Genomic DNA, 12,352 nt, shown 5'->3' on the forward strand with positions numbered 1-12,352 from the left:
TAGCAGGAAACCTTTGACATTCAGTCATATACATCATTCTTTACATTATAGCTATTTATTTTCATCTCCTTTCTTCCACAGGCTCTTCAGAGTAACCTGAAATATTCTCTATTGCCAAGACGGCTGATCATCAGTAAAAGATTATCTCAGTGTTTGCATCCAGCACTACCTAGTGGAGTGCATTTAAAGGCGTTAGAAACCTATGAAATAATATTTAAAATTATTGGGACAAAATGGCTTGCCAAGGATTTATTCTTGTACAGGTAAACTTTTCTTTTAAAAGCATATACATTTCACAGTTTATTTTAATAACTATTTTTTTTAAATTCTTCTTTGTTTGTTTGTTTGTTTTAAAGCTCTGGTTTGTTTCCTCTGCTGGCAAATGCAGCAATGTCAGTGAGGCCTGTTCTCCTTGGTTTGTATGAGAAATACTTTCTTCCTCTCCAGAAGTCCCTCCTGCCTGGTCTTCAAGCCTTTGTAATTGGGCTGCTGCCAGGATTGGAAGAAGGATCAGAAATTTATGACAGGTGAGAACTAATACTAATTTAAAAGCAATATACAGTATTTTGCTTTTCTAGGGAATTCTCAAATTTCTGTCAGCTCTCTATATAGAAGGCTCGATAAAAGAGCTTCTGAGGGTGGAAGAATGGTGAGTCCCTGAAAGACGCAACAAATCTAAAGTAGAAAAAACCTTTCCCCTTTTGTTTTCATCTCGGGAAGAGAAGAAGAGAAAAGCAGAAAATGAAGGTTAAAAATAGATATGCTGAGAGAAAGGAACAAGACTCATTTATCAAAGCTCCTCTGAACTCCTAAATAATTGACTCCCCAAACCACTGTGCTGTCAATAAATTCTATTTAAACATTGTAACACAAGACAGCATCTGAATTCTTTCCAGTATTTCTATAGCAGATACTTACCCTCAGGTTCTGAAAACACAAGCAAGAGGCAACTTATTTGTGGGAAAAAGTATCTCTCTCACTCTTGGGTGCCCCTGGTAGTGATGACAGTGGCATTCAGTACAATAAAGTCAGGATGAGGAAGCATGCTGAGAAAAGCAGCTGAGCACCCATTTGTGTAGTGGTTTTACTTAAGTTACCAGAACTGTTTTGTAAGATCTTATAAGAACCAAACCACTGTAAGTTTCATCCAAATGTTTCTTTGCTTAAACAGTCACTAAATGTTACATCGGTAATGTACTTGCTTTTGTTTTGCTGATCTGGATGTGTTAGCTGTTCTCTCTGTGCTTTTTGAATCTTAAATAGCTGTGTGTACCCTTAAAAAGAAAAAAAGAGCAAGATATGCCAGGCCATGTAGATTATGTACATATAATAAGCAAAATATTTCTATGTCTAATGCTTCTTTTTAAAAACCAGTATTAAATTGAAGGCTCCTATCAATTGCTGGAGCAGCTAAGAGTAGATTGCATGTGTTCCCAACTTGGTGAGTAGCACTCAGTTGCCAATTCCAGAACATCAGATCTATGGACAAGTAAATACCTCTTCACACATCTGCTGGAGAAACAGAATTTTAGTACGTGCCGTTTGTCAGGCTGTATAATTTTCTCTTTCCTACAGCACTAGTTGACAAGGACTTGGGGGAGAAGGGGGTTCCCTTGGAACTAAATCTCTTGTCTGCCTGAAGCCTTTTTAGGAAGACTGAACTTTGAAACTAAATTTGAAGTAGTGAACTTCCAAAATCCAACTTCTGTTTATGTGCCTTTTTCCTCTATTCTTGATGGCGTTGTTTTCCTCTTTGCCTTGAACAAACAGGATCACAGAGAAGAATTGACCATATATTTCACTGTGAAAGATTTATGCCAAAATTAACATTACTTTGTGAAATGTAAAAATTACATGAGAAAGTCATTCTTTAGTTTACTTATTGTAATAATCCTGGTGCAAGAAAGATAGACCAAGATATCTTGCTGGAAGGTGTGTTAGAATAATTTTAAATTCAGCTTCATGAGAGACTTTCCACTGAATGTTTTCAGAATCTTCAACATTGAAGACTAACACTGATACCTTCCCTGCTGTTCCTGAACTTGACAGAAGTACTAGCTTGGGTCATGCTTCAGCCTAGACATTATGTTCTTAAACACACATATGCATGAATTTGTGTGCGTGCACACACACTGGAAAAGGAAAAAATGGCTTGAGGGCTACTTTATCTGACTGGGGGTGAGGGGGAGGTCCCCTCTTCTGTGTTGGACTCTTTTCTGTACATTCCTCACACGAGGATTTAATTGCTACATTATAGTAAAATACTGGAGTACTGACCAAGTTGCCATAGCAGAGAATGTGCTGTCAGTCATAAGACCTCCAACGTGACTGCCTTTAAACCAATTTCAGTGTACCAGTACCAGTCCTCTGTGCAATAACTGTCAGCATGTTATTTTATCTCATGTTTTTTCTTCATTCAGTGACTTACAAATTGAGCCCATTGATTTATAATTGCAAGGACAAATATGTAGGATATCTTCCAGTTCACAGACTAATAAAACTGGCTTTCAGAGTGTAGCATCAGCTTAAACTATTTCCAGTTCAGCATTGCACACCTCTCGCCATAAATATTTTGCAATCAGAGCTACTGCAGTAATTGTTCAAAGCTTAATGTTTACAGATAATTACTGGAGAAGTTTCCAAAGTATGCACAGAAACTTTGTTTCAGTGAGTGTGTACAACGACAAAGGATTGGGTGCTTTTTTTATTGTTTTCATACAATCAGATGCAGTCATCTTCACATGAAAAGGGCAATACTGATAATACAAAGATGAGGAAATCAAATTATGTCAACTACAGTGCTAATTCTGTGTATGCCTTTTTATGGTACAAAACTGAACTAACAAAAATCTGTTTTTCTCACGTCAACTATGTTTCCATACAGAACAGATGCTCTGCTTGTGAAGCTCTCCTTACTGATGGGCCAAGAAGTGTTCTATGGAGCACTCTGGGGCAGTGTATTGGTCAGCCCATCCATTAGGCTACCAGCTTCTCTTTTTGTTGTCAGTCATATCAACAGAGAGCTGTCTGGAAAACAGCAGAAGTACATGCTTGGCACAGATTATAAGCTCACGGTAAGTTCATGACACTCCTCATAGAACAGTTTTATTTACCGTAATACCAGCCTAGTAGCAAACTGTGCCTTCTCTGTATTAGAGTGACATGCTCTTAAAAATGTTTTGGAGAGAGAGAAAGAGAAGCTGAAAAGTCCACACTGGAATTGCTTAATGTGGTTACTTCATGGGAGCATCTTACCTGAAATATAGCAGAGAACCTCCTATACAGATTTTGGTTAGCCTGCAGAATGCAAGGCTTTCGAAGCTTCTGCAGTTTTTGGTAATTGGTACTGCATACAGCCTTAAAAGACTGACTGTATCAAATCAGAAGATAAATCTGGCATCTTTGGTCTACTTGTTCTGAATTGTCATTTAAGGTTGAAGACTAGCTTTTCAATAATACAGTACATACAATGTTTAATGTGGATTTCTCAAAGTGTGTTCTGTTTTGGAAGACAATTCTGAAATTTAGTATCTTTTTTCAGTAAAATGGAAATCTTCAGTAGGTAGTAATTTATGTTAAATTGAGTGAAGAATAACTAATGCTAGTTGGAATGCTTTAGTGCCAGCATTTTGTGAGGCTTCACATTCTGCCTGATGGCTACTGATGCCACACTATGACATTCTGTATCATTACAAAGCCAACAATCGTTGTAGCAAAGTGTTAACAATTCTTTTAACAGCATTCCACAAAACTGTTTTTTAACTCATGTTGGGGGCAGAGTTAAATGGCTGGGTAATTATCCTCTTATTTTTAAGGTTCAGATATAACCAATTTGCTTTCTTTCCTTCTTGTGATTATTAATAGTGATTGTAGTTTAAATGTTATCATGACATAAAACACCACTGTGTTTTTTCTTTTCCTTCTACAGATAAAGTCTTTGTGTGTATCAGTATTGGATTCAAATGTCCTTGTGCAAAGAAACACTCTAGAAGCGATTCTCTTCTTCTTCCCGTTTTATACAGCTTTGGTAACAAGATTACTTTGGTGTTGTGGCATGCACGCTTTGTGTGGGAAGGTGTCTTCTGTGAAACCAATCCAGCTCCTACCTCTGTTATTGCCAAATGTCTGAATTTTGTGCCTTCGAAATCAATGAACAGGTTTTGCAGTTTGTTTTCCCCCCATCAGTTTTAATAGTAGAGGAGACTGCTGCTTCTCAGACTCCTTACAGCTTCAAATGAAGACATGCTTTTGCAGTGAATATTGCATGATATTTGGAATGGGCTTAAATTCAGGCCTGAGAAACTGCATATGGAAAAAACTCACGCTCCTTTTTCAAGTAGGATTTCAGCGTTTGGAACTGTCTGCACTAAACAAAGATACTGCTTTTAAAGACTAGGAGAGAAAATGTTGCTTGAAATGGGTTGTTTCCCATCCTCTTCTAACTTACCTAGTATTATAGTCAGTATTTTGAAAGCAGCAAGAAATTTTAAGTCTTAAGGCATAGCATAATGAAGTCTTTAATATTTTTAGCTTAACTGAAATACAGAAATTATCACAATTGTGTCAGATGGCCTTTCTTGAGATTTTTAATATACAGAATATTTTGTTGTTGATACTTTGCTGTCTTTTTTTCCAAAACATTAATATTACCAGTTAAAAAAACCAACCTTCATTACCAATTTGACTTGTTTCAGTGTTCATAAACAGCTAAAGTATGTTTGTTTTTATCCTAGGACTGCAACGAAAGCACTATTCTATTGCGCAGGACTGATTTAGTCTGCATTCTGTCAGCAGCTACACAGACATTGTTGAGAAGAGACATGTCACTCAATAGAAGATTATACGCATGGTTGCTCGGTACTGTACAATATACAGTGATATTCAATATTCTGAATACCTAAGGGGGAAAAAAAATTCATCTCACTGTTCTGAATTACAGGGTATCTGACGAGTTATTTCTAGTCCCATCTACAGTTCATTCTGAAGTGGTTCAGTGGACTGAAAGGAGTGGAGTGCTATTTTAACCTTGCCCTCTGGAAGTAATAGTCTCTTTTTTTCCCACGTGGCCTTAGTTGTGAAGGAGGGGCTATAAGAAGCTATAGCTTCTCCCCATCTTTCTCCTTTTAACGGCATAAGAGGAGGCTAAAAGTGATGGGGCAAGAGCTGCAGCCATGGAGTTGCATGATGGCTGCCTTTGCTGACCCCATGTCTGGATCTGACCTGAGTTTTGATTTATGTTCAGTATAGCATATCTTGATGCCTCAAAGTGTGATATGTGGGCCGTTCTTGGGCAGTATGTGATTTAGTTTCAAGCAAAGTGTTGAAATAACAAAGGTTAAAAATGCAGTGTAATTTAGATGTTTGTATAAATGACATATGTGTAGTGTTCTGTACTGTGGTGTTTCTCAGTACACCTAGTGCCTCTGTTTATCTTGTAGGCTCTGATATTAAAGGTGGTACTTTTGCTCCAGACTCAACAACTTCTGAAGACCGTGCTATTTATTTCTTTGGAAAATATTCTAAAGATCTTTTGGTTGAGGTGGGTGTTCATTGTATACGGATGTATCTAGGATCCTTTCAAATGTTAGCGCAAACTGCATCTAGAATTGTTCACTGTGCCGCTTGGCTTGTCCTTCACCTTTTGTCTCTGAAGATAGCATCCTTTTGGTGGTTATATTTTCATCTATCTGAATGCCTGCTGTGCTGTATTTTACCCAATATTGTATGTGCTTACAATGCAAATAGAATCTAGTGAAAGCACCTTTGATGAACTACGTGAATTATTTAAAAATGCTTCTCTAAATAAGAACAGCTCTTGAGTACAGACGGTGATGTCATTGATTTGTCTACTCTGTATGGAAAGCTGAAGTACAATTTTAGTCAGTACTAAACAAAATCAAATTTAGAAATACTGCAAGTCTTAATAAAATGGCAATCTGTCATCTTCACATAACATTTTGGTGTTTTCTTTTTACTAGAGTTTGATTGGAATTTTACATCAGAAGTGCCCAGAGTCTGATACAGAGGAACAACATCAAGCTTATTTGAAACCCTTCCGCATCCTAATCAGTCTCCTTGACAAACCTGAAATAGGTACTATTGCTTGTCATTTCTGTTACGACTGCTAATGGCTGTTACAACTTGGTGTTCATTGCCTTTGACAGTAGGACTCAAGACAACACCCTGCACAATTGTTCCTAATTCTGAATGTGTGTGCATTGCGTATTAGCGTGCGGCTGGCTGTGTTCCTTGCCTCGGACCTGGTTCAGAATGGTCCTCTGGAGCAAGCACCCTCTCCAAGTTATCTCTGGTTCTTCTGCAGAGCACTCCACTTGGTAGCATGGATGTATGCTAGTGAGGATAATGCTTTTCTGTGCCTGGAACTACGATCTGAGGGTTACATAAAAAGAACCACTTCTGCCCTAGTCTTGATGTTTTGCTCAGTTTGTTCCTTGGAGCTTATTTGCTAAAACAGTTAGGCCTCTTTCTGTTCTGTCTTATGAAGTGGCTTCTATCTGGAAAACCACTGGTACTACTCTTGCCTCGATGTTTCCAGGGCTTGGTTGTATTTGCAGGCCTTTCTACACACTTGCACCAGACTGTCATGATGGTGTTGCTTTCCCAGACGCTCTGGTCCCATGGGCACGTAGCCTATGGTGGCACTGCTGCCAAAGTGGGAAGTACCGCTTCCCTGCAGTTTCTTCAGCTGGAAATAACCTGTTAGGAGTGTGGGGAGGCAGGGGTGCCTCTGTCAGTAGCACTGCTGGCTTGTGCTGGCCTGATGCTGCTCTGGGAGCTATAGTTTGAGACTTGACTGAGCTGTGACGTATTTCTCCTCTTCCCTGTCCCATGTCTGTCCTGTTGTGTACATGACTTTGCCAGCACCAGAAGGGTGAGGCTCTGCCGGCTCTTATTTTAAAGGGGAAGTTCTACTTTCTGCATCAAAAAACTAAGCCAAAGTGACTTGACAGAATTTTAGGATTTAATAGTATTCTGTGAGAACCATGTATGTACAGATACGTCTTTGAAATTATATTTTGTGTATCTGGCAGTTATGAGAAGCCTATGGACTGGTTAACTGGGCAATAGAGTCTTAGTGACTGACTGTATCCGGGAGTGTTGTTTTAGGTGTTATCCTGGGTAAGAGAGTAATATTATCGTTGACTAAGCCTGTAGACTTAGAAGAAAACTCATGTACTGAGGCTAAATGCTTGAGTGGCAGTTTGCTTTACAGGCTCCTGTTTCTGGTAAGCTTATCCTCTTTCATGGGTCAGGGAAGTCCTTTTAAGCGCATTTCCTGTTAAAGAATTGTCAAAGCACTGCCAGGAAAAAATGAGGATTCTGTATTGCTTATCTAACAAATGAACGCTACTTTGGTAGGAGCAGTTGTTAGTCTGTTTATAAGACAGTGATGCTAATGTTTCCTTCTGCTGGTTTTAGCTGGTTTCTGGTGGCTCTTTAAAAAAGTCCATTGCGATTAAAGCCTCTTATATAAAGCATTTTTATTTCTTGACACAAATGCTGAAGAAGAGAATAAGGTTGTTACACTATAAATGTATTGATTAATCTAATTTAGCAAGTAGATGACAGATACTACCCTTTTGTATGTTTTATTTGGCTGACAATCAGTGCTAAACTGAACTACAGATAAGGGTTATTTAGCTGAACTGCATTATACAGTGTAATCTTTCTGTTCCAGTCAGCACACAAAATACAACTTCTTGAGCCTTAAGCCAACGTGACTTTTACTTCATTTTGAAGTGGATTTAGCAATGCAACTATATTTTTAATTAAAGGTAGCAAACTAAAACATAACAAGAGTCTTTGACCTTTTCTGCTACTCTTAGTAATTTTAACTTTTTTCTTTTTTAGAAGCACTCATTGGAATGCTTTATACACTACTTTTTTTTAACGGTTCCATGTTTAGAGTATTGTAATTATTTGTTCACCTCCTCTATAGACAATTTCAGGTAAAACAAAAAAGTGCTGACCCTTGAAAACTGGGTGCGGTTGTCAGCACACACCTAACTTATACTACCTTCTTAAAACTGTTTATAAATATGCATTTTTTTATGTATTTAGGCCTTTGAACTTCCTCAATTTGCTGATTTTTCCGATTTCTGTCCCTCAAGATTTAATTAAGGCTACTATGTTAAACGTGTGTTGTGAAACCTGCTTGTTTTCCTTATGGATACAGACAGGGATTATTTTCGGCATGTGAACTGCAGATTCATGGTTATGATTATGCCTACTTGTAAGTGATTGCAGTGTGGGTGCCTAACTGCAGTGACTTAAGTGTAATGTAGAACCAGGCTTTCCAAGTACCAGTTTTAAAAGTTCCTAAAAGGAACAGGTGGTATTTAACTAGAATTAAAACAAACCCAAATATTTAACTACATATTTAATTTTATTTTAACTGGAAAATCTGACATTTTAAAAAGCCACATAAGCATTTTCTTCCTACTTAGGTGATTGTGTTTTTTTAGTCTAGCTAGCCCTAATTTAAGTCAATACAAGTTTGTAACTGAGCCACCTAGCAATTGCTTCAGTGCAACTAATGGATTCTTTTCTCCTTCAATTGCAGGGCCACAGGTTGTTGGTGATCTATTCCTTGAAGTTATTAGAGCCTTTTATTCCTATTGCAAAGATGCACTTGGTTCTGATCTCAAACTCAGCTACAATCAAAGTGGCAACATACTTGCAAGGTATAGTTACCATTTTTTGAGTATGAACTGAAGCTGTATCATTTATATTAAGTTAGGTTATTAAAATCTAACCAATTTAAGGAATGTTAGGTTTTTAACCAAGTGACCTTCTGTAGAGAAGATGAGATATTCCTATGACTTAACTTTTTCCCTGCACATGTTTGAATTCTTTTTGATCAGCAGAGCAGAAAATGAAGTACACTGCATATGATTGGTGTTGATTAAATCCAGTTATATTGGCCAATCAGTCTGGTGACAGAACTCTTAGCCTTTTGATTTGCAAAGCTCAAGGTTTGATTTCTTTCATCTAGGAGAAAGATGCTCAGACTGTAGTTATTCCAGAACAGCTTAGCCCTTGATTTAAAACAATCAATGTCTTTTATCTTGTAGAGAAATGGGGGAAAATATTTTAGAATGCATCGGCTAATACTGTGGTGTGCATGCTCTTAAAATCTTCACTGACGTCTGGTTTGGGTTTTTTCCCCTGCTTTTTTTTTTTTTTTCTTTCACACAGTGCAATCAAAGAGAACAAGAATGCTTCGGAAATTGTCAAAACAGTCAACTTATTAATCACATCCTTAAGCACGGATTTCCTTTGGGATTACATGACCAAATGTTTTGAAGATTGTTTCAGGTGTTTATGTTGTTAAACAATAGTGCCCCTCTTAAAAATGCCACTTAAGAGGTATCTGCGTAAGATAATAATGTTTACTGAAGCATTTTAATTCTAGAAGGAACATAGCACATGCTAGAATCAGACAGATATTTATGTTGCATCCTAAAATAATTCAAGACTGCAAACAGGTAAACAATTAGATGGAAACTTGCAACCTGAGAAGAAAAGAAATTGCTTTCAAAATGACAGCTGAAGGAGGAAGAGGTGTGGGAGGGGAGGTGAAGAGGTCTTCCTTGGAAGAACAAGTGTTTTTTGAAGAAAACTAAAGATATCTATCTTTTTATCTCTTTCTAAATATAAGAGAGTAGTAAGATTGTGTATAGAGATTCAGTCTGAAAAGTAGAAGCACTTTAGCATCTGACATACAAGCTACAGTTTAGGTGGTTTTGACAGAATATTTTGTCCTGCTGTATTAGAAGTCTCATTTTACTCTGCTTCAGAAAACCTAGCTGTTCAGTATTTTGTGGTGGGTTTGATGAAGGTTTTTTATTGTAACAAGAATTTTGACACTAAAAAAAGCTTACATAATAATGTTTCTCTCAATTCAGAAATAAATCCACACAGATGATGTATCCTCTTGAAAATATTAGCACTCCTCCCACAATTTCAGAGCTCTGCACACTGTTGGTGTTTCTTCTTGATGTGATTCCTTTGGTAAGGCAACCTGAAGTTAACTGCTTTGAAGTTTTAATAAACTTAAAATAAAATAATCTGTATTGTGGTTACCTTAAATGAAAATAGGCAAATTGGCATACATGTGCATATGCATACTGTATTCTGTATAGTATAGTTTTATGTGCTGACTTCATATATGGCTACCCATGCTATTGCCTAGCAAAATAGAAATTGTTTGCATTTTAAAATATGGTGATTCTAATCAAAGGAATGAAAAAGTGTACATTTTGCTTCTTAGGTATTGTGTTAAGAGTCTGATGGGTGGCTGGTGGGGGGAGACAGCCTTCCCATTGAGTCACAAGGTTCGGAAAAGATCCCCTTGCTTTCTAAACACCTTCTCAGAGAGGGGTCTAGGTGCAGCTAGATCCAATCCTTGTCTCAGACTTGGTCAGCAACTTTAAGTCTAAAGGATTATTTGCACAGCCACTCATCGGTGTCAACATTTACCTGTCAGAGCACAGTTTAAGGACTTTCACTGAAACAGTTTCACAAAGCTGAAAGAATAGATGTTATATCCGTCACCTTAATAAATCAAGTTCAGAATCACCGTTGATAAATGCACTTACTGCAAAAATTGAGCTTAAGAGTTCAGTGCTTTTGTTAAGAATATTGTCCTAGGTAACGTCCAATGTAGTCGGAGGCACAAATCTTACCAAAGAGGTGTCCCTGATTGGGGAGGTGAGAGATACAGGCCCCTTGACCCATCCAGTAGTTGGAGATTTTGTCCTCAAAAATAAAAAACCCCAAACAAACAACAAAAAAAACGGATTCTAAAATCCCAGATTTATACTCATGGTGAGGTGGGGCTGAGTCAGTTATTGTGTGCCAGTTTGTTCTTAACGAGGTATCAAATCTGGAATGTCAGTGGGCCCTGTGATGGTTCAGCACAGAGCAGGGAGGATTTGGTACAGGTACAGTGATTTACGGTACAGACTCACAGTAACAGATGTGTGGGTGTCTTCCTGGACTTCACTGATGCAACACCAGGCTGTGAGGCCCCTGCCTCACCTCGTGCATCATTTGGTTTTCTTGTTAGACAGCATTAGTTATCTGTTATCTGTTTTGTGAGATATGTGTGCTGCTCAAGTCAAACTCCCAAATCCACTTTGAGCTGAATACAGTCAAGTCATCATTAGGTCAGGGTGCAGTGGGAAGGGGGAAGCACACCACCACATTGGGTATATAATTTCCTGGGACTTTCTGGTCTCTTAGTAGCTGGCTGACTATCCTAAGATTTTTAGCATATGATTCATGGGTTCATCATGTAGAATGAAGAAAGAATGAATGGCACTGAAGAAAGTTTGTACAGCTTAACCATTCATGAATGGACTTAATCATTGATCAGTTTTGCTAGACAGCTGAATAATATGTGATAACTATTTTAAACAATTCTTATTTATTTTAGGAACTCTACTCTGAAGTGCAAACTCAGTATCTTCCACAGATGCTCAGTTATATGGTGCAGTGTCTCCTGGAAAATATGGAACTCTTAGGTTTACCAGAACTCACTCATGCTTTAAAGACCTGTTTTAAGGTGCTGAGCAAAGTGCAAATGCCCCCTTCCTATTTGGACATTGAGACAGGAAGTGGAAATGGGGTAGGTGTTTTTCAACTACTCATAAATGTTTAAATTTTTTAGTGACATAACTTATTTTAACATGCTAGTTCTCCTAACTTAAATCTAGATGATTACTGCAGCAATAAAGATTTTTGAAACTTACCTTGATGCTTTCCAGAGCTATGTGATGCCTTGTTACTGAGTATTCAGTTATGACTTGGTTGAATTATTTGACAGTGAAGGGGTGTAGTCTTGTCTGAAACTGAGGCTATAATCATACATCTTAAGAAGAATGTGATCTTGGTGGTTTTGAAAAGGTACTCAGCATCCTGCAGTTGCTAAAGATTCAAGTTGCCAAATCAAGTCCAGCTTTACAGCTCATTAGGTCTGCAAGGCTTTCAATTAATTAACACAATGTGCTATTCTTTGTGTGCAAGAGACCATGATAGGGAACGAGGAGTAGATGGCATAAAGCAATCACACAAGCATAGCCTGCCGAAGTTTTGTAGTTGAACAAATACATGCATTTGACTAGAAATAATCTAACATGTAATACTGTTGTAGTGGTGACTTGATTTTAAGGAAACATTTCCATTTGCTAGGGATCTGTAGCTATGGATCTGTTGGTGTTTGATGACTCAAGGTGTGAGGATTATACAAACAACTGTTAGGTTTTAAATGCAATTGAACTGAACTGCTTACAAATAACTGTGTCTCAAGATTTTGTAAAAATAATCT

At 37.8% G+C, this 12,352-nt stretch overlaps 1 protein-coding gene across 2 annotated transcripts in view; it reads left to right on the forward strand.

The window, feature by feature from the left end:
- DOP1B (DOP1 leucine zipper like protein B) overlaps positions 1-12,352 on the forward strand; it is a 51,844-nt gene that overhangs the window by 12,963 nt on the left and 26,529 nt on the right. For both annotated transcript variants that reach the window (XM_037376480.1, XM_037376479.1), the window contains exons 3-13: positions 82-263; positions 357-527; positions 2,885-3,074; positions 3,929-4,027; positions 4,734-4,857; positions 5,439-5,539; positions 5,979-6,093; positions 8,585-8,705; positions 9,220-9,339; positions 9,930-10,035; positions 11,462-11,653. In XM_037376480.1, the coding sequence (XP_037232377.1) occupies positions 82-263; positions 357-527; positions 2,885-3,074; positions 3,929-4,027; positions 4,734-4,857; positions 5,439-5,539; positions 5,979-6,093; positions 8,585-8,705; positions 9,220-9,339; positions 9,930-10,035; positions 11,462-11,653 (1,521 nt within the window). The remainder of the gene's footprint in view (positions 1-81; positions 264-356; positions 528-2,884; positions 3,075-3,928; positions 4,028-4,733; positions 4,858-5,438; positions 5,540-5,978; positions 6,094-8,584; positions 8,706-9,219; positions 9,340-9,929; positions 10,036-11,461; positions 11,654-12,352) is intronic.

This window comes from Falco rusticolus, chromosome 2 (assembly GCF_015220075.1).
Source record: "Falco rusticolus isolate bFalRus1 chromosome 2, bFalRus1.pri, whole genome shotgun sequence".
Taxonomy (NCBI): domain Eukaryota; kingdom Metazoa; phylum Chordata; class Aves; order Falconiformes; family Falconidae; genus Falco; species Falco rusticolus.